Source organism: Lissotriton helveticus, chromosome 9 (assembly GCF_964261635.1).
Source record: "Lissotriton helveticus chromosome 9, aLisHel1.1, whole genome shotgun sequence".
In the NCBI taxonomy this organism is placed as follows: domain Eukaryota; kingdom Metazoa; phylum Chordata; class Amphibia; order Caudata; family Salamandridae; genus Lissotriton; species Lissotriton helveticus.
This window is the reverse complement of record NC_136070.1, coordinates 1,149,905,985-1,149,932,188: the sequence shown is the minus strand read 5'-3', so window position 1 is coordinate 1,149,932,188 and position 26,204 is coordinate 1,149,905,985. Positions and strand designations below refer to the sequence as shown.

The following is a 26,204-nucleotide window of genomic DNA, read 5'->3' as shown; positions in this document are numbered from 1 at the left end:
AGATTTCCTGACCAAGAGTTGGCGGCGGGGCTCGCCTTATATGGGTTGCCGTTGGTTGGGCGTAGCCGTAACCCTGCCCTACTTTGGAAGGTTCCAGAATGGGGGGGGGGCGAATGTTCTGTTTGACTTTCATTTTCTACAGTTTATCGTTATTATTCCTTGTTTGTTGTGTTAAATTAAAAGTTCAAGTTTATTAATGGTCTACGGATTTTGTTTTATCATTTCTTTCTTTCCAGGTTGCTTTTATGCTAAGTTTCTGCTAACAGGGGTCGAGTAACACGGAAATACGTGTAGAGGGATGACGCAGATTTGTACATTACATACACACGAACTCAGACGGGGGACAGTACAAGTACGACATACAAAGACCCAAGACAAATATAAAAACAGTTATTGGTCATAATTATCTCTTTCCGTCTGTGAATTTTAAACGAGGCTGGGTTCCCGTCTTGACATTGCCCGACCTAGGAGAACTTGATCATGCCGCTGAGATTTTCCTGGCGAAATCTGTGCCATCGGGCATAATCAAACGTGGTGGTTCTGTCTGGTCTGTCTATGTAAGTCGGGTTCTTCTCTGTCTCGCGCCTTTTCTCGTACTGTCGGTCTGTCGTTCTTGTCGGCCCTTTGCCTTTACTCACGCTCAGTAGAGTCGGGCATTGGGCTTTCCAGTGTCCGACATACCTACAAAAAGCGCATTGGTCTGACCCTAAGTCTGGTCGTCCTTTGTATAGTGTCGGGGGATAAGTTGTGGGTAGCGGTGTCCTGGGGTTGTCCTGTCGGTATATTTCCCTACTTGGTTTATCCTCGTCTTTTCTCTGTCGTTTCGTAGCCTCTCTGCGCCACATACCGAGACTGTCGAGCATAATTGGCGTCGTCTTATTATTTCGAAGGGCTATTTCTAACGTTTCTATTTTATCAAGGTCAAAGGATCCTGCCAGTGGCCACTGTTTGTCTTGGCTATCTTCGGTATACCTGTGCCATAATTTATTATAAGCTATGGTGACTAACCCATAGTTTATGAACATGTCCTTATTAGGGGTGCCTTCTAGTGGAGCCATATGGTCCACCTCTAACACCCGGTCCGGGCTAAACAGGCTATTTATCAATGGGGAGAAGACAGACATGACGGCTCGTAACGAGGGACTAAAAAGTCAGCACTGCCTATCTTATCACTAGGTGCAAAGACTAGACAGAATATTTCTATTCTACGTTGTTTGCAGGTAGTGAATACCTCATGGATCCAAAAAAACCAAAAGACCAACAAAATAACAATGGGGAGAATGAGTAGGACCGCAAAGATCTGCGTTACCTACCCTTTTCACTATCTGCAAAAAGGATGGTCTCTTCCCTGCTTGCAGACAGAGAATCTCCAGGAAACAATAGTTTGTGAACAACAGTTCAGTTTCAAGCAATTATTGAGTGGGGGAGAAAAAGAACAAGCACGGCTGCTACCCTACTTATCCTCCACTGCTTGCAAAGGGAGAGAGAGCCTGTTGCTTCTCCGTTTGCAGACAGTGAATCTCTAAATAAAAATAAACAAGGCAATACTAGTATTTTTGAACAATCAAGCAATCAAAACAAATTCTTTCGCAACTTGTCGTGGCAACACGACCTTACCCGGACCATGTGGACAGTTTCTTGTCTTCCGAATCCAGCGCCCGATCGTCCTCTTTTTCTCGTATTTCTCACGGCACTCCTGATGGTTCCCAGTCAGGACCGTAGATCACTCGAGAGAGGTCTGTTCGGAACTAGTGAAGTTCGGATGATCGGCTGCCAGACGAGGGTCTATTGGGCAAGAGCTCTCCCGATCGTTGCAGTCGTTCACTCTGTCGTCGGGACCTCTCCCACTGGATCCACGAGTCGCTGATGGGCCCACCCAGGGACGCCAATTGTAAAAAGTTCAATCGGGTCGGGGACAATCGATATTTGCCCGGCGGTATTGCCTCTGTGACCCTCTAGTTATTTAAATCAATGAAGAGGCAGGCGCTGGAGACTGGAAAGCAGGAAACAAGGTTTTTTTATTCTCTCCGGAGGAGAACACAACGAAACGGACAGAAGGTATCGTTCTGAGGTGCTCTAACTGTATTTCTGAGGCCTGGCCTCTTATATCCACATTTATGATTTTATTGCAGATTACACATACATGTTTAACGCTTTGATGTGCGGAAAAGACATTCTCGGAACTCCCCTTTGGGCCCGTTCCCACACATATTTACAGTTAAAGTTCCCACCCTAGTCACAACAGGTGATGAGCATCGCGCAGCTGGATAATCCGCCGATTCACGGAATGAGGGGAGTCTGATCGGATCTCATGGGGTGGGGGGGGCTTTGATCAACCCGGGGATTCTTTGATGGGGGAAGCTTTCTATTGTACGGGGAGGGGCAAGGATGGTATTGGCAGAGCTGGGTGTCGGCTTGGGAACGGGGAGGACAAAACGGGCACACGGGGAAAAAGGGGGTTTGCATCTAAGGGCCGGAGATCATGAAAGGAAAGCAGGGAGGTGTCGCGCTGGGAACAGGATGAGGGCCGGGGGCAGGGCAGCGCCGAAGAGGGGTTTATGACTCAAGGCAGGTGCAAGCAGGGGGTGGTCAGCGTGCAGGCTTAGTGAAGGCAAAGGGCTATGTCAGGGGCCAGCGGCATGCAAAAGGGTTTGTTCTGATCGGGGCATCTTAAAATGGCGGGCGCGCACGACAAAAGTGTGGCATCAGGGGAAGAGGCAAGATGGCGCAGATAATGTTCACCAAAACGCACTAATTTTCCACATAGTCTGGTAGTACTCACTAAATTTGATGCACTGTAGCCTGTAAGGATGGCAGAGATAATGTCCTCCAACACCTTAACAAACAGAGTATTGAATTCTCAATCAGGCCCTTGGATGCTTGATTCCGGTCTGGGAAAGACATGGCTTGGTAGTTCGGACTGGACTGTTCCCATGAGGCACAGGGTCAGAGCTGATTTGCATATAGCCAGTGTCTAACCCAGGGTGGTGTGGAGTGCAAAAAAATGATGGATTTAGGCCCAGATCCTTGTACTGGGATGAATGTATGACATTGTTCTACATTCTGTCCATCAACTGTGTTTTTTGCAATTTTCACCCCGAGTGGGCTGGGTATGCTCAGACGTGAGTCCCAGGCTCTCCACACCACTGGAGTCAAGCTATCCAGGCTGATGAAGGCTGATAGCCAGAAACCGGTCCTTGGATGCTTGATTCCGGTCTGGGAAAGACATGGCTTGGTAGTTCGGACTGGACTGTTCCCATGAGGCACAGGGTCAGAGCTGATTTGCATATAGCCAGTGTCTAACCCACGGTGGTGTGGAGTGCAAATAAACGATGGATTTAGGCCCAGATCCTTGTACTGGGATGAATGTATGACATTGTTCTACATTCTGTCCATCAACTGTGTTTTTTGCAATTTTCACCCCGAGTGGGCTGGGTATGCTCAGACGTGAGTCCCAGGCTCTCCACACCACTGGAGTCAAGCTATCCAGGCTGATAAAGGCTGATAGCCAGAAACCGGTCCTTGGATGCTTGATTCGGGTCTGGGAAAGACATGGCTTGGTAGTTCGGACTGGACTGTTCCCATGAGGCACAGGGTCAGAGCTGATTTGCATATAGCCAGTGTCTAACCCAGGGTGGTGTGGAGTGCAAAAAAACGATGGATTTAGGCCCAGATCCTTGTACTGGGATGAATGTATGACATTGTTCTACATTCTGTCCATCAACTGTGTTTTTTGCAGGAGCTATTGAGGCAGGTCCTCTTCCACCGCAGCTGTTTATTGGTCCTCATTGCAAATGGTAAAGCTACCATTTATCCTTTTTAGGACTGGCTTGGCAGGGCTGCTGTCACAAGACCTCACATGATCAACAGAGCAAATAACTTTCAGAAGGACCATTGGGAAAGGATCTTAGGCTCTGACTAGATGTAGGTTGTCTTGAGTATAGTTTTGAGAGGTTGTGTGTTTCCACTGAAAAAGAGTGATTGTATAATATTTTTTGCCTTGTGGGAATGCTTATCTTCAATACAGTAGATCTATGCTGGTTATAATGGAAAGCCAATGATGATAGTTCTAGGCCTAATCTATTTATTGTGAAAAGTAATAATAAAGACAGGCGGCATTATGTATGTATTGGTAAAGCATATGTTAAACTCAATATTCTTTTAAGGGTGGATTATTATTTCTATGTACTAACGGCGGCAGGGAGGTATTTTATTAAATGGAATCTCACAGGTAACCGTAATAGTCAAGAGTTTTGGTGTTGGTTAGCCCCACTGACAAACTGTGTGAACAGTAGACTTTCACTGTAGCAGTTCTTGTTAGGAATTCTTTGAAGAAATAGCATTTTTCTTTGCCAAATCAAATGTGATATATTTGTAACTTTATGACTGTATACTTGTAGTTGACGTTTAGGAAAGCGTACTCTCAATAAAATAGGCCTGAATTGTGTATGGTGACAAATCTTTGATAATGGAAACTGGCCTGATTGGTTCTCAGTGAAGATATGTCCAATGCCTTAGGTCTTATGTTATTCCAAAGGTAGGCTTATTTATTTTGAAAAGTAATAGTTAAAACCAAAATGCCTTTAAGGGTGGATTTTTATTAGAATGTGTTATAAGGAGAAGTGTTTTATTTCATGAGATGTTTGAGATTATCATAGCAGGCAAGGGCTTTGGTGTTGGTATCCCTCTGACAACCCCTTGGGTAGAGATGTTTACTGTGATAATCCTTGTGGCAGGCACTTTTCAGGGGGATTGTGTATTGTTTTGTTAACCGCTGTTTTGTACATATTTGTAATTTTACAACTATGCATGATGGATGCAAATGTATTCACACTTTAGTTGGTCAGTGTTGGGTATGGTGTCAAGACAATGCTAAAGGCTATAGGCCTTACTGGTTCATTGGAAAAAGTTAAGTCGGATTCCAAAAGTTTGATCAGTTTGTTATAAAAAGTTATGACAAAGCCAGTCGGCCAGATCTACATATCATAAAATTCATATGCTGAACGCAATAGACTTCTGAGGGTGTATTGTTAGTATTAACACACAGTGTTAAATCATGTTGGTAGACATTTTGTTATATGGAACCTCACAGATTACTGTAGTAGGGAAGGGTTTTGGTACTTTTTACCCGCTCGAACAAACAGTGGCAATAGACGATTTGCACTATGGTAATCCTTATTTGGCCTTCTCAGGAGGGATTTTATATTGTTTTGACAATAATTGTTATTATACATTTACAGTTTTATTACAGTCTACCTTATGGCTGGCTTTTGGGAAAGCTTATGCTCAATACAGTAGGTCTCAGTTATGGTGTCAAGCCAGCGAGAAAGGATATCATTCTTACTGGTTCATTGGAAAAAAAGTTTTCTGATGCTATAAGTCTGATCTGATTGGTATGAAAAGTTATGACAAAGGTAGCAGGGCTATTTTTTTAAATTATGAAACACATACGATAAAGCCAATAGGCGTTTAAGGGTGGTTTGCCTTTGCACCATGTTAAAGCTTGCAGACTTGTATTTGTTACATGAACTTCACAGGTTACCTTTATAGGCATAATGTGTATAGTTTAGTATACCTTCTGACAAACTATAGAATATTTGCACTATAAAAATTCTTGGTAGAATCCCTTTCAACGTCCTCACAGACTTAGGGCCTGATTTAGATGTTGGAGGACAGGTTACTCCTTCACAATAGTGACAGCTATCCCGCTGGCCCAAATATAAATCCCACTATATCCCATCAAACTTATATTTCAGCAGGCGGGCTATCCGTCACTGTTGTGATGGATGATTCCACCTGCCAACACCTAAATCAGGCCTTTAGTTGTCTGCCTAAATCTTGTAATCAAATAAACCTTTAAAATAGGCACATATATGTAAAATATATAGATATACCTAAATAGAGGGGCTTTGGGTCTCTTTGCCATTGGTCTGCATGAGTGTCATGTACACTCTACTACATCCATGATATTATACAGCAGTGGCAATGGGTAACCCACTTAAACCATTGACTTTCTTGTCCTGCGATTGATCGAATGTACACATCCACCTGAAAATAAGTGCATTTCAGTGCCAGATCTGGAGAGTCAGTCCTTTAGTTTTCCATTTTCTGATTTTATAGATTCCATTTCATGCCATTCATTTACTTCTCCTGTTTTTATTGTCATTTTAAAGCATATTACAGCTACCCAGACAGTCCTGACAGGCCACTTGGTTACCATTTATTCATCTTTACTTTTTTCTACTTTTTGTTCTTTTATCTTGCATATGCTATTGCATTTGTGTGTGCGTTTTAGCGTGGTTGTGCAATTGACTAAATGGAAAAATGATTAGGTGGGTAGATGAATGAGTGCAGGAGTGTAAGGATGAGTGATAGAGTGCATGTTTGAAACAATGTATGAGTCCCTAAGCCTATCAATGACTGAATAGGCATTCTCATATATAGAACATACCTGTTGACATTGCCAATAATTGTTCAATGTTTTTTTCTTTCCAGATTGACTTCAATTATATGGTTATTTTCCAATTTTTACTTTTAGAATGCTTGATTTTATCTCAGAAATGTCATCCTGAATCTCAAGGTTTTCTTATTTTGTGAAATTTACTTAATATCTCTAAATATATTACTCATTATTAATTTGTTTTGGCCCACTAAAAGTGCTTTATCACTTAATTGTATTGTTTGCATTGCTATGTAGTGGTAGGAACTTTAAACAACATGTTTTTTTGTTCTAGGCTGTGGCTGTACTGTTCCTTAGAGAATGCACTCTACTGGAACAAGCAAATAACAAATTGCTACTACTGAACTATATTTCAACTAATTTGTTAATACCATTAGTTTGTGTTACTTTTGTCAGCATTTTGATATGGAATGTGAAGCTAAGGCTACATAAGCTAAACATTCCTGTAATATAGTCTCATGTTTCATTTATTGAAAGAGTTAACAGCACTATCTGCAAGGAAACACAGTTTTAAATTGCCCTCATTTGATAAGTCTCACAAATCATTTCAATCTGCTATTGCCTCTCGTCCACTTTTTGATGTATGAAAAACCTGCAATACTGATCAATATGAATTTACATTTTTCTCAAATGTTCATCATACTATGTCACGTATTGATTATATTTTGGTTTCAAAATCCCTTTTACCCTCTGTTCAATCTTTAGAAATTGGATCCATATTTATTTCTGACCATGCCCCTGTCTCCTCGTCATTTGATTTATCCCATACCAACTCTAAACATGCCCGGTGGAGATTTAACAACTCACTTTTGTCTGACCAATCCTATATGTCTGAGGCTACCTCTTTCATAAATGAGTTTTTCTATTTAATAAAGCCAGTGATACTTCAATCCATAACAACTGGGATGCCTTTAAGGCATCTTTTAGAGCTTTCATCATTGCATACACGGCCAAAAAAAAGAAATTACTGAACTCCCAATATCTCTCTGTTCTTAAACATAATAAATCTCTCGAACACTCTTTCTTCACATCTAATAATCCTTCTCATCTCCGAGACCATATAAAGGCAAAGTCAGATTTAAATAAACTAGCTACAGCTGATGCTTGCAATATTTTACTTAAAGTAAAATCCAAATATCACGGGGGTCAAAATAAAGCAGGTAAAATGTTGGCCAACTAATTAAAAATTAAAACAGAAAAGAAAACCATCGGTCCTCTCCATAACACTATCATTAATACATTACTTCATTCTGATTCTGATATTGTTAATGCTTTCCAATCCTATTATCATTCTCTATATATAGATGATACACATCCCTCTGAATGTGATACTCAGTCTTTTTTTGATGATCTTCCCTCTCCCCCGTCTGTGCCTGATGCTATGTCTCTCCTTGAAAAAGATATATCTCTTCAGGAGATCCTTGATGCCATTACATCTTTGAGGAGGGCCAGGGCACCTGGCCCGGATGGTTTTTCCATTGAACTAATTTCTTCTTTCTCCTCTACTTTTGCTCCTTGTCTACTTGAACTTTTTAATTCCTTCATATCTAAATCAAAACCTGAGGGTCCTTTTTAGATGCTCTTATTATAAACATCCCCAAACCAGATAAAGATCATACCCTATGCCAAAATTATCGCCTAATACCATTAATCAATTATGATTGTAAAATGTATGCAAAAATTCTTGCTTCTAGATTGGATAACGTTATACCCCCACTAATCAAACCTGACCAATCCGGCTTTATTAGAGATAGACTTACCTAAGATAACGCTAGGATGTTTTCCAATGTTCTTACATTGGGGAAAAGGTATCCTGATCCTCTAGCGGCATTATCCCTTGATGCAGAGAAAGCATTTGATCGTATAAATTGGCCATGCAGGTTCAAAACTCTTTATTGGTTTGGTTTCGGTCCTAAATTTATTTCACTTATTAAATTATTATATCCTGAACCCCGGGCATCTTTTTCTGTCAATGATCTTTTGTCCCCATATTTTAATTTACATAGAGGTACTAGACAAGGTTGTCCACTTTCCCCTCTTTTATTTCTTCTATGTCTTGAACCTTTCCTTGAACGCATTCGTCATAACCCCTTAATAACTGGTTTTCAACATAAATCCAACGAAATCAAGTTATCTGCCTATGTAAATGATATCCTGGTCTATATCTCTAACCCTCCTACCTCTCGGCCTCCGTCTTTACACAAAATAGATTTATACTCAAAAGTTTCTGACTATAAACTAAATGTTTCCAAAACTGAGTTCTTACCTTTAAACTCCACCTGTTATCAATACAAGTTTTCTGACACCAATTTTAAGTGGTGTCCCTCTAAAATTAAATACCTGGTTGTATGGTTTCCCTCTAATATCCCTCACACTCTTTCAGACAATGTTAATGCACTAAAACATAAGATCCAAAATGTATTTAATTCCTGGTCTCCTCTTTTTCAATCTTGCTGGGGTAGATTGGATACCATCAAAATGATGATTGTTCCCCTCATTCTTTTTTTACTTTCTATGTTACCATTTAAAATTCCCAATTACTATTTTAAACGACTTGATTCTCTTTGTAATAAATTCTTGTGGAATAATAAAGCATCTCGTACTGCCTTATCTAAATTAATTAAACCAAAAACGGAAGGTGGTGTACGATTTCCTAATTTTAAAGTATATCATACCGCTTTTTTACTTAGACAATTCTATGCTTATAATAAGCAGGATCATGATTCACCACTACCCACATGGATTGCTTTTGAGCGCTCCTTACTACATGAATTATCATTTTCCGACATCTACTCTATGTTCAATTGTACCTTCATTTCTCAAAACCCCATTTTAAAATACTCCCAACATTTGATACATTCACTGTTTACAGATGGTGCTACCTTTCAGCAAGCCTTTCTTGTCTCTTCCATTTGGTATAATAAATTCATAAAATTCCGACACAAATCATTCTACTTCAAACATTGGAAAGAAAAGGGTATTTTTTATATTCATCAATTAGTATCCCATAACTCTGTCATACCCTTCACTGCATTACAAGAACATTACAATTTACCGCTATCCTACTTTCCCCAATACTCACAAATATCCAATGTCCTACGGCCATTCTTGTCATCCACACATTTTTCTGATGATACCACTCCATTTACTTCCCTGACCACGTTGACCACAATTCTACCCGACTCCACTCCCAAAGCTTCTGTTATATATAAGCTTTTGTCTACTCCCATATCTGATAGACCAACATCCACTATAGAATTAGCTTGGGAACAAGACCTCTCTATATCCCTTTCCACTAACTGGGAGAGGTGTGGCGCCGCGGCCAGGGCGACTGACGCTGAAATCTGGGGATCACGGTTCGATCCCCGGCTCCGGCGGCAGATTAGCCCAGCACCATGTGACTCTGGGCAATAGCTCGCTTAATCTTCCCGACGGCCCCCAGCGCCTAGAGACCCTTACGGGTGATTGTGCGCTTTACAAATGTGGACTTTTCTTTACTTTACTTTACTAACAGATGGAATAAACTATGGCATAACATTTTCACTACCTCAAAAGCTGCTAACATCACTCAATCTTTGTTTTTCTCAACAACAGAGCGGTTTGCACTCCGGTTCATATTCATAAGATTAATCCCTCTTATTCTCCCCTTTGTTGGTCTTGTCTCTCCTCGGATGGCTCATTGTTACATTTAATATATCACTGTCCCAATGTTCTTAAATTTTGGAAATCCACTTGGTCTATATCCTCTAAGATATTTAATTGTAATATCCCCTTATCAATTCAAAATGTATTTCTAGGGTCCATGTCCGATGATCTTTCGGACTCCTCACCAAAGTTGAAACTGTTTGACCTTTTCATTTCACTTGCATTTAAAGTTATTTTAACTTGTTGGAAAGATAATTCTAAAATGTGTACATTAGCGTGGTGGAACCTTATTTGCAATGAACATAGAATCTCTATTGTCTCATCATCAACGTTATCTCAGAAAATCAAGTCTGACTTACTCTGGATTCCCTTTACTACTTTCCTATCTTCCAACCCTTCCATACATTAATTACATATCTCATCCTTCCCCTCTTCTCTTCTCTCCTTTTCTTTTCTTGTTTTCTTCTCTCTTCTCCCCATTTTACTTTCTTCTCACTCCTTACTTTTAAAATTGTTATTCCATTACCACCTGTTTTAATATGTACCCTTAACTATTCTTCCTCATTTTCTCATTCATAAGATGGTTTCTTTACCCCTTTTTCTCATTATCTCTGTATCAGATTGTTCCTTGCTATAATATCTTTTGATGATATACGTTTTATCACTCTACTGTTCCATCTTATGTTTTTCTACTAACTTTGGTACTTTACTATTATACTAATAAAAATTATTTAAAAAAAATAATAAATTGCCCTCATTGAGTTGTAATCATTGTTTTAGGCTTAGCAATCTTGCTATATTATGCCAGAAATGATCAAACTCTACTTTTAAAATTGGCACTATACCTGTTGCAATACATTTTATTTTCAGATTTTTTTTAGCCCAACCTAATTATGGGTTATTTTTCTTTCTCCTTCATATTACAGTTGGGCATACATGGTTATGCTTTTGCCATCACCAACAATGGATATATTTTGACGCATCCAGAGCTCAGGCCATTGGTAAGCACAATCTTGAAACATGTACAATGAGCTCCTGCAAAATGATAAAGAAGCTCATTGTATACTACTAATCAATGGAATGTTTGAAAATGTTTGCATGAAAATCAATTTAAACTACTGTACCCTAAGTGTGTATTGGCAGATTAGCATATGATAGCACCAAAACACTAATGCTTCCACGGCAGACATTTTGCGAACTATCTGCCTAATGCTTGTAAGTAGAACTCTGGCCTTTTTTTCTGTACTTTACTGCAAGTAAACTTTATGTGATTGATTGTGAAGGTTGGATCTATGAATGACGGTCAACCTATGGCACCATGTAGCACTGGCAACAGTTGGATACATATTTAAAGTCAATAAAACATTATTGCATTGTACTTGGTTAGATTCTAAACTAAGGTCGTAAACCACCTGGTCGCCAGCATAGGAGTTTATGAAATGTGTTCTACTGTAAACCAGGCAACAGTGGAGACCACTACAATTATGTCTATCATTCTATGTCACTGCCATGTTACAGGGGATGCAATTCTGTATTTTGTGGGGCCTGTAGGAACTAAAGGCCTGACCATGAGTACTGCATAATTCCATGTAGAGCTACCAGATAGCTACAATTTCTGGTAGCAACTGAAATGTCAATAAGAAATTCCTGAAACAATAAATTAACCCCAACGGAATGCAGAATGACAGTTCAGACACAGATTTGCAGGCATAAATCCATACCGAATTCCCAATTCTCCAAGGCTTATTACACACATTTACCACCTGACCTGAGCAGACAGTAAATGTGTGCAATGATGTCTGAGAATAGTGCAGGGGGAGAAGTGGGTGCGGATGGCAATGGAAGGAAGTGAATGTGATTAGGGGCGTATTACATGCTCGCCGGTTGCTTGGCAGAGGATTGGCCGACGGCCGCTACAGTGCAGCATTTTCTCAAAGCAATTTTACGGCCTGGTAAAATAGGGTCCATTGATCCCTTACCCGGAAAATCTGGGTGTGGGAACACTGGCCAACAAATTCTTGAGAGAAGTGGAATTTGAAATGGAAATTCTGCACTACTCAAGTCATAATTGATGCCAAAGTGTGTATTATCCTAAAGTTATGTATGGTCTGGTAGAGAGCCACTAGCATGAATAACTGGATTCAAATCCAGTAACTCACTGCTCTGCCATCAACAGTTGCTAACAAAAGTTGTTACCCACTATTCTTACATCATAAAGGTATTCCAGGCTGCTCTGGCTGGGCTCACTGAGAGCCTGTCAAAGCAGTGCTGAAAAGGAGGGAGCACAGCTGCTGCAGCATAGAGAAGGAAGCCACAGAGAGTGGTGGGGGTGGGTGACAGGAGGCTATTTATGTATTTTTATTTAACCTCTTCCGTGCTCATGACGAGCTCAGCTCGTCATGAGCCACGGTGCCGCTGTGCTCATGACAAGCTGAGCACATCATGACACGCGCGGCGCTCACACACGGGGCTAATTCCCCTGCTGTGCTGAGCGTTCTATTAAAACGGGCGTGGTCATGACGAGCTCAGCTCGTCATGAGCGCAGCGCCACCGTGCTGCGTGATGAGCTGAGCTCGTCACGAGCACTGCGGCGCAGCGCGCGGCCCCCCTTTCCCTAGCAAAGCGGGGGATATAGCCCCGCGGCAAAGGGGTTAAGACATTAAGGAGAGGCTATGTTATGAATGGCTCCCCACTACTTCTCTACAACTGCATAATTGTTGGAAGCAGGGCCGGACAATTTTATGTAAGGCTCCCCATTACTCCTCTACAACTGCGTAATAGTTGAAAGCAGGGCCAAAGAACTATTAGATGTTTAACCACTTGGCTGCTAAGGGGTATGCATGTAGGTCCATTGACTTTCCATTGAAATCAATGGGAACTACATGACGAGTTACCCTTGTCATTAGCACTGAAGGGGTTAAAAAGTGAAGTAAAGCAAAGTTTTTCGCCTCTGGGTTCTGATTGACATCATAGATAACTCAAGCTTCGTTCTGGTTGTCTATTTCATGTCACTCAGAACTGTTAAGTAACTATAATTCTATATATTGAACATAAATGCATCATGTAGGTAGGTGAGAGGGGTGGTGGGGCTTATTTACATTAAGCAAATAGCTTGGTATGAAAAAGCTTGTTTCAACTGTTAGGGAGATGGAAATATTAGGACATTATTTGTGTGTCAATTGCAATAAAACAATATCTGTTGTTGGTTTTGATGAGAGTACCTTGAGCATATATGGATGGAGTTCATTGTTGAGAAAACGAGTAGTGTTTATGTAGTCAATTCAATTTTATAAGCGAACCACATGCCAGTGTCATATTTCTGGTCACAATACACAGAGACTGCTACACATTAGGGAAGGACTAGTTTTTAAATTACATTTGAGATGTATTGCATATCCTCATGCACAAAAATGGTGCTGCACTTCTAATAATTATTAATATTGAAAAATAGAAAGAAAAATCATGATTCATATGTAAACTATGTGATCATTCACGTAAATATGGGCCCGATGTATGAATGTTTTAGAACCAAAATAGTGATTGTGTACCCAGTAAAGACTTTTAAGAACCGTCCTATGTGCTAATAGGTCAGATTCTCAAAAATCTGAATCATAGGGGGTCAGAATATGGCCTACCTCATTATTATTAATGATGTCGGCCACAAATTGTAATTCATTACAATTACATGCAATCACAGGGATGAAACTAAGCTGCATTTAAATAGAACAGTTTGCTGTTACTTGTTTGCTTTAGAGTTTGCAGTGGTCCCATTGACCACTGCCTCCTCCCAAACAAACTTTTGTTAGCATTCACAAAAGGAAGTGGCTGTCCAAGGCACCTTTTCCCTTCTACAAATGTGTTAACACCCCAACTTGGGGGTCAGTAACTTCTCAATGACTATTTTAGGGCGAAGCTATTGATACATATGAATAGGAATCACGATTTATAAGGGACGCCCACAACATGGTTTTTCTAAGTAGAGATTCCTTATCCATTTCTAAACCCACTTTAGGAGTCTGTAGCAAGTTACAAACTCCTATATTGGGATCTGTACATTGCTAAAAGCTGTATTTTGGTCACCAACTCCAAATTGGAGCATTTGCAACCAACAACTGCCTTGTAAACCTGGCCCTATATTCTTCATAGTGACATTCATGAATAAAGAAAAATGCTCACCCTTCCGAAGTGGATGCATAAAGCTATACTTAATTATAATAGCTCATAATTCAATACTCTCCTAAAGACAGATGGCCTTATTTTGAGTTTGGCAGATGAATACAACAGCCAAAAATTGGGAAATATCCCGTCTGCCCTCTACAGAGAGTATCTGACTAGCATACCCCATAAGTAGGGTGAATCGGACATCTGCCACTTTTTGGCAGATCTCCTACATCCTCAAAGTGCTAAATATGGCCCAGAATATTTTGATTATAATTTTTCAAATAACTATATCATCACCAAGCTGAACAGGAACTCATTTGAATACAAGAACACATATTACACCTCTGTCCACCACACTAGTAATGTCATAATCCTTGACCCATTGAGGGACCACAGATAACCCAAAGGGGCCCCTCTCTGGACCACCCACCAGCCCTTTAGTACATGCCCCAAAAGCCCTGGCAAAGCAAATTACAAACTCCCCTCGACCCTCTCCTCCTCACATCCTCATCTGCACTGCATAGATAAACACCAAGACAAAATAAAAGAGGAGCTAGAACAGACATCCACTTATTGCAACAAGAATACGCTATTGCTGTACCTCATTCAGAAGCACCTGGACCACTTAGATACATCGTCACCAGGAAGGCTAGTAGTCAAACTTCCCCAGACTGCCAGACAAGCACACACAAACACCCAACAATGTAAGCAAGCAAATAGCTGACTCTCTGAGGCTGATTTAAACTCCTCCTACAGTCATAAGGAGGCCTCCAGCCAACCCATAAGCCAACCCATACAACAAGTGTGGGATATAAAATGACTTGCGAACACCAACACACACACACCGAGCACAAAAACATGTGGTTAGAACCCATTTAATCTTTGTTCCACTACTTTCAGATTCCACAACTCCTTTTAAGGCTTCAGATAATGTCCTCAAATGCATGCTGCACATCTGCAGATCATCCTCCAAGCACGATACTGACTTTTCTGAAGCTATCATCCCGCAATAACTAGACATAATATTTGGAGCAGTAACATGGCTCAATCATTCCTCTACCCCCTTCATGGATCTTTTGGTCTCCATTAAACGAATAGACAGCATCGTCCCTCCAGGAGGTGGTGTGGTGCCCTTCACCACAACTCCCTGAACATCTCCACTTCACTGTAGAGAACATCCCATTCAGTGAGTAGATGGGAGCTGCACTCTTCTTAGCGAGTAAACCTATTACTAAGGGCCCGATTACAATGACAGTGCAGCCGCCACCAACAGCCCATCGGTAGCGGTCCCACCGCCATCGCAGCAGAGAATACTGCCCACCACATTAGGATGGCGGGCAGACGGTCGGGCTGGACAGACCGTCGGACACTAATCCGATGGGCTCAGGGAGCCCGTCAGACCGTCGAACGGTCTATATGCCTACAATGACATTACAGTGTTCCTTTCCTGCCGGCCCTTTCATGGCGTTGAACTCGCCATAAAACGACTGGTGGAAAGGGACATTGGGTGCCCCTAATGGGCCCCCCTCATCCTCTGGCCCCCAGACACAGGACCTAGGGGGCACCTATTGTGCCCCCCTACATATCCCTGCACCATTTGGCAGGCAACACATGGTGCCTGCCACGTAGTGCAGGGATATGTACAGGGTACCTTTTTTACATTGCGGCAGTTGCTGCAGCTAGCAGCACCTGCTGCACTGCAAAATATAGGCACTACGACCACCGTGGTGGTAGTCGCATTGTAATGCCTACTGCTGGAAATCCTGTTGGGCCTTCCCAATCCTTGATAAGGTGGCCGGTGGACGTAAATCCTAATCGGCCTCTTAATCCAGCTTCTTCTACCATCTACCTGGAGATAACCAGCTCTTTACAGACCAGCTAATGGGGATCATTACAATACACTCTTATCTTCACACCCAATACCACTTTTCTAAGGGATTTCAACATCCACTGGAATAATCAAGGTGACACACAAGTAACCTTGCTAAAACCCTTCTTGCCTAATCATAATTTCAAAAAATCATATGCTGGCCCTACCCACATCTAAGGGGGAATGTTCTGCCTCATTATATCAAAAGAAGGAACACAGATCATTAACTCTGTTCTGCCTAGTGACTGGTCAGGCCACCACCAAATCCTGTTCCACCTCACCATCTTCAAATAGAGGCCCAAAGTACAAACACATAAAACCCAAACACTAAATAAGAAACACCAAATATGTCAACAGGAATGATCTATCAATTCTCTTCCAGAGAATTCACCTATTCCTCAAGGAGACAAAGAATGTACATGAGCTAACCGCACACTGCAGCCACACAATGAAATAAATCATGGACGAAGTTGCCACACTAAGATTCAGAAGAAGAATAAACTCTCAAATCTCTGGTGTATACAAAAGAACTGAACCTGAAGAGGGTACCAATGGAATGAAAGAAAAAAGAGCTGTCAATGCAAGCATCCTCCCTAGTTAGACACAAAAGGTGCAAGCAAATTTCACTGGTCTCAAAGAGACCAAATAAGGGCTCATTCATAGGCAATTGCCCATTTGTGGTAATCTCTGGTATATCAAGTCCCACAATGAGGAAAGAATGAAACTCAAAGTGGTTGAAAGAAGTTGGATGCATCGTCCCTCCCCCAAACAATTACTGGGTGTTTTGGTTGTTTGATAGAAGAATGATGCCTAGTAGAAGATTGTTTGTTCTTGCAATTAGGATGACAGATCTGGTGTTGTGTTGAACGCCTTGAGTTTCGTGGTAGGGTAAAGGGATCACTGAAATAATATCGAGGGACAGAATATCGACCAACAAAAATATCGTTGACAAAATATCGAGAGACAAAATATCGAGTTTCTATCTACAAACAGGTAAGTAAAAAAATATCGAGTTAAAAATATCGTTTACAAAAATATAGTTGTAAAAAATATCGACTTTAATAAAAACAATGTTTAATTACATTAATATAAAAAATTAATTACTAAAATATACTTAACAATACTTAAAATAACTTTTAATAATTAAATAATTAATGAAAGTAAAAAAAATAATATTCTTTTAATCATATTTCTTAAAACATATATATATATATAGTAACGCAACTTTTACAACGCACTACCATTACAACGTAAGTATTGGTAAGTATATAATAATTTTTATAATTTAAATTATTTAAAATTAATTTAATATAATTTAATTTAATTTCATTTCATTAAATTAAATTAATGTAAATTTAATTTTACTTTATTTTTACACTGTACCCCTGTACCCCAAAAACCCAAAACTGACCCTGAACCCTAAAAAAACCCTTTACCCAAAACCCCAAAACTGACCCTGAACCCTAAAAATACCCCTTTACCCAAAAACTAAAAACTGACCCTGAACCCTAAAAATACCCCTTTACCCAAAAACCCAAAACTGACCCTGAACCCTAAAAATACCCCTTAACGCAAAAAACTAAAAACTGACCCTGAACCCTAAAAATACCCCTTTACCCAAAAACTAAAAACTGACCCTGAACCCTAAAAATACCCCTTTACCCAAAAACTAAAAACTGACCCTGAACCCTAAAAATACCCCTTTACCCAAAAACTAAAAACTGACCCTGAACGCAAAAAATACCCCTTTACCCAAAAACTAAAAACTGACCCTGAACCCTAAAAATACCCCTTTACCCAAAAACTAAAAACTGACCCTGAACCCTAAAAATACCCCTTTACCCAAAAACTAAAAACTGACCCTGAACCCTAAAAATACCCCTTTACTCAAAAACTAAAAACTGACCCTGAACCCAAAAAATACCTCTTTACCCAAAAACTAAAAACTGACCCTGAACCCTAAAAATACCCCTTTACCCAAAAACCAAAAACTGACCCTGAACCCTAAAAATACCCCTTTAATTTAACATAATTAGCAATTCATCAATTAAATTAAATTAATTACCAATTACATTTTAAATAATTAACAAATATTATTTAATTACCAATTAATTAAATATTACTACCAATTAATACATTTACATATTTAATTAATTATAATTAAATTACTTCCCACCCTATTCCCCTATAAACCCACAACCCGCTACAGGAAATAAATTATTTTAATTTACATAATTAGCAATTAATCAATTAAATTAAATAAATTACCAATTAAATTTTAAATAATTAACAAATATTATTTAATTACCAATTAATTAATTATTACTGCCAATTAATAAATTTACATATTTAATTAATTATAATTAAATTACTTCCCACCCTATTCCCCTATAAACCCACAACCCGCTACAGAATAAAATTACACAATAATAAAAAAAAATCATGAATTAAAAATAATTATAACATAAAATGACACTTTTCACACATATTATAACATAAAAACACTATAAATAATTAAATATTATTTAAAAAACGATATTTTTTACTATCTAGATTATATACTTGGATATTTTCACTTTCTATATTATTTACAGTCGATATTACTTCACTTACCTTAAAAACGATATTTTGACTGTCGATATTCTGTCCTGTCGATATTTTGTCCAAACGATATTTAAAACTCGATATTCTGTCCAAACGATATTTTGGAGTCGATATTATGTCTGTGCACCGGGGTAAAGACCAGGATGCTATGTTTAGGATAATGCCTGATGTAAGTCAGGACACAATGTATGGAGGTGCTCTATGTGTTTCTGCCTGGAAAACGTAAGACACCAGGAATAGGGTATGGGGAATGGAGCTCATCTGACCACCAATTAAGGCATGGCACCTATTTGGGGGTGGTGGTGGTCAATTGTCAAGACTAACTATAAAAATCAAAGGGCACCATGTATGTTTTTATTGGGTCTAGTGAAATGTATAATGCTAGGTAGGGGTTTGTGCTCTGTATTTTTGAGTGGGGATGGCAAAATGCCAGATAATGGGTTGTATTTAGGAGAAGGATTGACCTCTGGTAAGAGGTTGTGACGTGTATTTAGTTTTATTCCTAGACAGGTTACAATATATGGTGTTGTATATGGGGTTAATGGAAATGCAGCTGTTCATATGTTGTCGAGATGTGGTGGAAAACACAATACCAGATTGGTGCCTCTGTTTTTGTTTTGTGCCTGGAGGAAGGTAATGTGTCATTTGGATGGTTGTTCCTTAGAAGGAGAAAAAGGCAGGTGGTATATTTGAAAGGATTGCCCTAGAATTTGGTGTGCCTTGTGCGAAATCAATGCCACATACAGTGGTTTTGAACTCTATGTATATATCAGTATTAATAATTGTTAGAATTGGGTCTCTAGTTGGCAGGGGTTTGCGCCCTGTCCAAGTAGGGACCCCCACTATAGTCAGGGTAAGGGAGTCACACAACTAAGATAACCCCAGCTCACCCCCTTGGTAGATTTGCACGAGCAGTCAGGCAATGTGTAAATCATTTATACATACACACAGTAATGCAGTGAAACCCAACAAACGGAGTCCACACCAGTTTAGAACAAGCATTGGCACAGCCAATAGGTCTCGCCTTTGGGACCTTATAAGTGTTTAGCCATGCAGTACATTATGCTGGGTGATGTACCACCAGTAATTGCAGGCGGCGGGGCACACACCAGCATTGAGCAGGGTGCACAAAGCAGGGAGCAGGGCACACAAAACAGGGAACAGGCACACAAAGCAGGAAACAGGACACACGAGGCAGGGAGCAGGGCACACAAAGCAGGGAGCAGGGCACACAAAACGGGGTGGGGCACACACCAGCATGGAGCAGGGTGCACAAAGTAGGGAGCAGGGCACACAAAACAGGGAGCAGGACACACAAGGGAGGGAGCGGGACACACACCAGCAGGGAGAGAGGGGCATACACCAGCAGGAAGCGGGCACACACCAGCATGGAAGAGGGTGCACAAAGCAGGGAGCAGGGCACACAGAACAAGGAGCATGGCACACAAAGCAGGGAGCAGGCACAGAAAGCAGGGAGCAGGACACACAAGGCAAGGAGCAGGGCAGTCAAAGCATGGCACAGAAAACAGGGGGCGGGGCACACACCAGCATGGAGCAGGGTGCACAAAGCAGGGAGCTGGGCACACAAAACAGGGAGCAGGACACACAAGGGAGGGAGCGGGGCACACACCAGCATGGAGGAGGGTGCACAAAGCAGGGAGCAGAGCACACAGAACAGGGAGCGGGGCACACACCATCAGGGAGCAGAGCACACGCCAACATGGAGCAGGGTGCACCAAGCAGGGTACAAAAAACAGGGAGCGGGGCACACACCAGCAGGGAGCAGGTTGCACAAAGCAGGGAGCAGGAAACACAAAACAGGGAGAAGGCACACAAAGCATGGGGCAGGACACACAAGGCAGGGAGCAGGGCACACAAAACAGGGGGCAGGGCACACACCAGCATGGAGCAGGGTGCACAAAGCAGGGAGCAGGGCCCACAAGACAGGGAGCAGGGCCCACAAGACTGGGAGCAGGACACACAAGGGTGGGTGCGGGGCACACACCAGTAGGGAGTGGGCACACACCAGCATGGAGGAGGGTGCACAAAGCAGGGTGCAGGGCACACAGAACAGGGAGCAGGGCACACACTAGCAGAGAGCAGAGCACCCGCCAGCAGGGTACCCAAAGCAGGGAGCAGGGAATAAAAAGCAGGGCAAACAAAACAGGAAGCAGGGCACACACCAGCATGGCCCACACGGCAGGGAGCATAGCACACAAAGCACGAATTGAGGCTCACACCAGCAGGGTACAGACAACACAAAGCAGGAATCAGGGAACACAAAGCAGAAAGTAGAGCACCCAAAGCAGGGATCAAGGCACACGAGTCGGGGAGCAGGGCACACGTCAGCGGCGAGAAGTACAGGGCGGCAGGGAGAAATGCACACACCAGCAGAGAACAGGGCACACACCAGCAGCGCACACAAAGCAGGGAGCAGGGCACACCACTGCAAGAAGCAGAGCGCTCAACATTAGGGAGCATGGCACACAGCAGTAGGCATAGGTAAACACCAGCAGGGTACAGGGCACATGCCAGCAGGGAGATGGGAATACACCAGCAGGGAGCAGGGCACACTCTGGCAAGGAGCAATCACACTGCAGCTGGACGCAAGGTACACCTCAGTAGGGCACACATCAACAGGGCACCCATCTGCAGGGAGCAGGACACACACCAGCAGTGAGCATAGCAACATCAGCAGGGCGCACAGCTGTCCGCAGCCACACGCACATGGCAAATCACGTGCCTGTTCGTAAGTTCCCAGCTCATGTATGTCACGTTAGAAGTGTTTTTCCTTACCTGATCTGAACACGACGATGCAGCAAACCAGGACGCTTCTGAGGTACAGCCCCAGCTCCATGGTGTCTAGGGAGTGGCGGGGTTCTGCTCCGGCCCAGAGAGAGACACGGTGATGGCAGGTCTGGGATCATGTGGGGTGCGCCACTGCCTTCTCATGGGGCTATGCACAAGGGAGGCCGGCCGGGCAGGCGCGCAGTGCACGTGCGCGCGCATGGCGGCATGCTTTCACTTTAAACTGCGTTTAAAGTGAAAGCACGCCTGTTTAACAAGATGGCCGTGGACTGTCCACTGCCCTTACAAGCACGTGCATGCTGCTAGGTTTGGACAAATGGCGAGAGCAGCCATCTTTGTCCATCCCTACGCGTGCATGTAAGGCTTTGGGAGAATTGATTGCAAAAGGTCCTCTCCATGGCGAGAGCAGCGCATGCGCTGCTTTCGCCAGGCGGGACCTAAAAATAGCCAATACCTATCTGAATAAAACAAGACCAACTTCACCAAAAATGTATTTTTAAACTGTGAGTTCAGAGACCCCAAATTCCAAATCTCTATCTGCCACCAATGGGATATTACACTTAAAAGATATCCCCATGTTACCCTTTGGGAGTGATAGTCCTTGCAATAGTGAAAAATGTAAATGAGCAATATTTCACTGTTAGGACATGTGAAACACACCAGTATATGTCCCACATTTTGCATACACTGCACCCTTCCCATGGGGCTGCCGTGGGCCTATCTTAGGGGTGTCAAAGGAGTATAACGGAAGGTTTCTGCCTGGCAGGTGGGTGCACTTGCCAGGTCAAATTGGCAGTTTAAACTGCACACACAGACACTGCAGTGGCAGGTCTGAGACATGTTTGCAGGACTACTCATGTAGGTGGTACATCAAGTGCTGCAGGCTCACTAGTAGCTTTTAATGTATAGGCCCTGGGCACACCTGGTGCACTGTACTAGAGACTTTCTTGTAATTCAAATATGCCAAACATGGATAAACAAATGACCAACACAATTTAGACAGAGAATATATGTACTTTAGCACTGATTAGCAGTGGTAAAGTGCCCAGAGTCCTAAGGCCAACAAAGGCAGGCCAGACAATAATAGTAATAAGAAGGCAAAACATTTAGGGATAACCCTGGAAGAAGGGCCAGGTCCAGCATTGCCCCCTTCTAGCCTAAAGCCAGGGTAGATTAATCTTCCCTGCTTAGATACATAGAACATGGACCCTGGTCTGCAACAGCTGGGCCACATTGCAGCTCTAGGCCTTTCTGAACCCAGTTGCATCCTCTGTCCATACTCTCAGGGCCCACTAAGCTAACATCTGGGGAATTCTTCTCTTCACCTATGGATCCCATCTGTGCAGCACTATACCTCACTCTGCTCACAGATGTATCCCATTAGGCAAACAGTAACACCCTGGCCAACACAGTGGTGTGGCCCATTCCATCCCTGGGGTCTGACTTCTGTCCCCAACCCAAGGGCAACTCTGTCCACAAGAACAGCAACCCACAGTGGCAACTGACAGCTGCCAGTGACAAGAGCCAGGTCTCTGGACTTTAAAGGCTTTCCAACCTGTGTGGTATCTCAGAGTGGGGGACGGTAGCTCCAGGTGTCTGCCACCCTTTGTCCACTCTCCTTCCCACCAGTTATGGGGTGGTGTCCTGAGACTGGTCCTACAGCCCAAGTTCTGTACTCTTAGGCCACACAGGTGTCAGGGGTGACTCCCTCCTTCCCCTGCCCACCTCCTCTTGGGTCTGTACCCTCCTTTTGGGAGTGGTACTCCCAGATTCTAGAACTGTCAGGGCACTTGTGTCAGCCATCCTGCACAATTCTCCCATCAGTTCAGTCCCTCAACCCAGAGTCTGTGCCCTCAGGCTGAGCATGTGCCTGGCAAGCCAGGACTTCCATGGGAGTACAACTACTCCCCCCCCCAAGGGAAATGCATTATTCATGCATTGCATGAGAGACTGCCTGGCTCTGGTCTCCTGAATCCTATCTATCTTACAGAGCATGAAGACCCCAAGAAAAGAAGTGGCATCACCTGGGTCATTCCTGGGGGTCAGACCTCAGAGATGGCCCCTGACCCTCTGGTGGTTCTCCCACTGGGTACTGCCTTCCCCTCTCACCCATTCATCTAGCCTTCCACTCCCCTTATCTGGGGTGGTAATGCAGACACCAGAACTGGTGGGCAACTTGTGACAGCCTCCCCCCTTAGTTTTCCTAACAATATGGGGCCCCCACCATGGCTGGTCTCCTGGTACAGACCATCATCCCTCTTGTTGCTCCCTCAGGGAACCGTCCAGGCTCTGGGACTGGGTTTTGGCAAACATGGCCTCTGCTCATCCCCACCTCCTCTCCCCTACCCTGAGTATGGACATGGGACCTAAGCATGGGCGTAAAATCCGTTCCGCTTGCGGATTTTGCGGATTTTCGGCAAATTCGCAATCCGCGAACTCTCGCGAACTTGCCGAAAATTCATAAAATCCGTGCGAAGCGGATTTTTTGCTCGGTCGCACTTGCCAACTAGAATACTATACAATTTCGCGGGAGTAAACACTTGCGAACACGTAGATGCGGCGGGCAGCGACAATCTCGCAATTGCGAGATTGAAAAATTTGCAATTTCGCACATGAAATCCACCAGCAGGCAGCATAAACCTTCAGAATAACTCCTCAGGTTGACATTTGCCTGCACTTTTTCTTTGCAAGGAGTCCATTTTGGCAGGGGGGGTTGGAGGAAGGAAGTGCCCCACAGTCTCCAACTTCCTGTTCCTGTACAGCAGGCTCCTCCCAGTGCTTTCTTCATGTGCTGGTCACTTTGATTTGGATCTTGACCTGGAAGGGTTACTTTTTGTGGATGCTGCTGGATATTTGGATTTTTGCAAAACTGAAAGCACTCAGCAAAAGTTCAATCTTATCATTAGTAACCTTTCCCTGTAGTGCTTCCTGAGGGGCCCCTTCAGAGTTCATGTGCCTACTTGCAACTATTCTATGACCCTGCTCTGACCCTCACAGCAGGCTCAGAGAATAGCTACAAGTATACAACAAAGGTCCTGTTAAAAAAATTACACTGCAACAGAAAGCAATTACAGACAAAACTGAAAGCACTCAGCAGGTGCAAAAGTTCAATCTTATCATTAGTAACCATTCCCTGTAGTGCTTCCTGAGGGGCCCCTTCAGAGTTCAGTTGCCTACTTGCAACTATTCTATGACCCTGCTCTGACCCTCACAGCAGGCTCAGAGAATAGCTACAAGTAGGCCACAAAGGTCCTGTGAAAAAAAATTGCACTGCAACAGAAAGCAAATTACAGATAAGGAAGCAGATGCCAGCCAGACTGGAAGTTTAAATTCAGTGACACATTAATCAACCCCAAATTAATTCATGTCAGTTGAAGCAGGGCAGGTGTGCTTGCTTTTTTTCACCCCCATAATCTACAGTGATAAACCAACCAGAGGGTGGCAGTGATGTACCAGAGGGTGGCATGGGTGTACCAGAGGGTGGCAGTGGTGAAACAGAGGGTGCTGTGAACCTGTGATGATGAACCAGACGTAGAAACAACATAGTCGCAGCCGTTGCGAGCCGACAAGTAAGTTCGCAATTGCGAACTGGTACACAACCCTCGCGAACTGGCAGAAACCCTTGCGAACACAAAAAAAATAAAAAATCCGCAAATTCGTGAGAGTTCGCGGATTTTGCGGATTGCGAATCCGTAAATACGCAAGTTCGTGGATTGCCAATTCGCAAAATCCGCCCATGCTTAATGGGACCCTCTTCTCAACCCTCTGCACTGGGACCTATCTGGACTACTGTAAACCTGCCCCGCCTCCTTTGGTTCGGGGAAACCTGAGCCACTCACTTAAGGATCACTCCCAAATGCCTTTCCAGACCCTCTGCTATCCACCAAATGGTCTGATCCCAAGTGCAAGCTCCCAGGGGTCAGAGAACTCACCCTCCACCGGGTGCTGGGATAGCTCTGGTAAACCGCGACAGAACATATGCTCTCCAGCGATCAAATTGTCCAGTCCCTCAAATGTGTTCAACATACTACCCTTCACCCAACCATCTAGTGCCTTGAAAGAGTACCTCACATCAACTTGGGGGTGTCTACATACTTCTCTACAAGGGCTTCCTCCATGGGGGCACACCTCTCCCTGTCACTCCCTTCTAGAGTCTGTAGAGTGTCCCTCCCACCACTAGGAATATTACTTTTGTGCCAGTTCCCCAGGTCTGCTCTGGGATAGTGTGCAACCCTGGCAGACGTACAATGTGCAGTTACCAGCCATCTCTCTGTATGAGAGATGAGCAGGAATCTACATGTGTGCCAACGACTGGCCTGCATGCAATTTGCAATTAGAGTGGAGCCAACAATACGCGTGTAAAGGCAATTAGTGCACGTATCTATTATGTGTGTGCATGCAAAGTCTGAATTGGAGCGTGCACGAAATAAGCCTCTCTGTTAGTACAGGTTAGGAAAATACAAGCTCTGGTGGATCCAGTACACATAAATAAATAAATAAATAAATAAATATATATATATATATATATTACCTACTGGCGGTCGCCAGTAGGTATATATAGTTAGGATTTTTTCTCTATGGGTTTTTTGAAAATTCTATGTCTAATAACTTTGGCGTTTGTGGACGGAATTGGCTGAAATTTTCAGGAAAATGGCA

The 26,204-nt window shown here is 42.8% G+C and overlaps 1 protein-coding gene across 1 annotated transcript in view; it reads left to right on the top strand.

Moving 5' to 3' along the window:
* CACNA2D3 (calcium voltage-gated channel auxiliary subunit alpha2delta 3) overlaps positions 1–26,204 on the top strand; it is a 2,522,256-nt gene that overhangs the window by 1,489,030 nt on the left and 1,007,022 nt on the right. Inside the window, exon 17 of the mRNA XM_078662383.1 lies at positions 11,032–11,106. Coding sequence (XP_078518509.1) covers positions 11,032–11,106 — 75 coding nt within the window. The remainder of the gene's footprint in view (positions 1–11,031; positions 11,107–26,204) is intronic.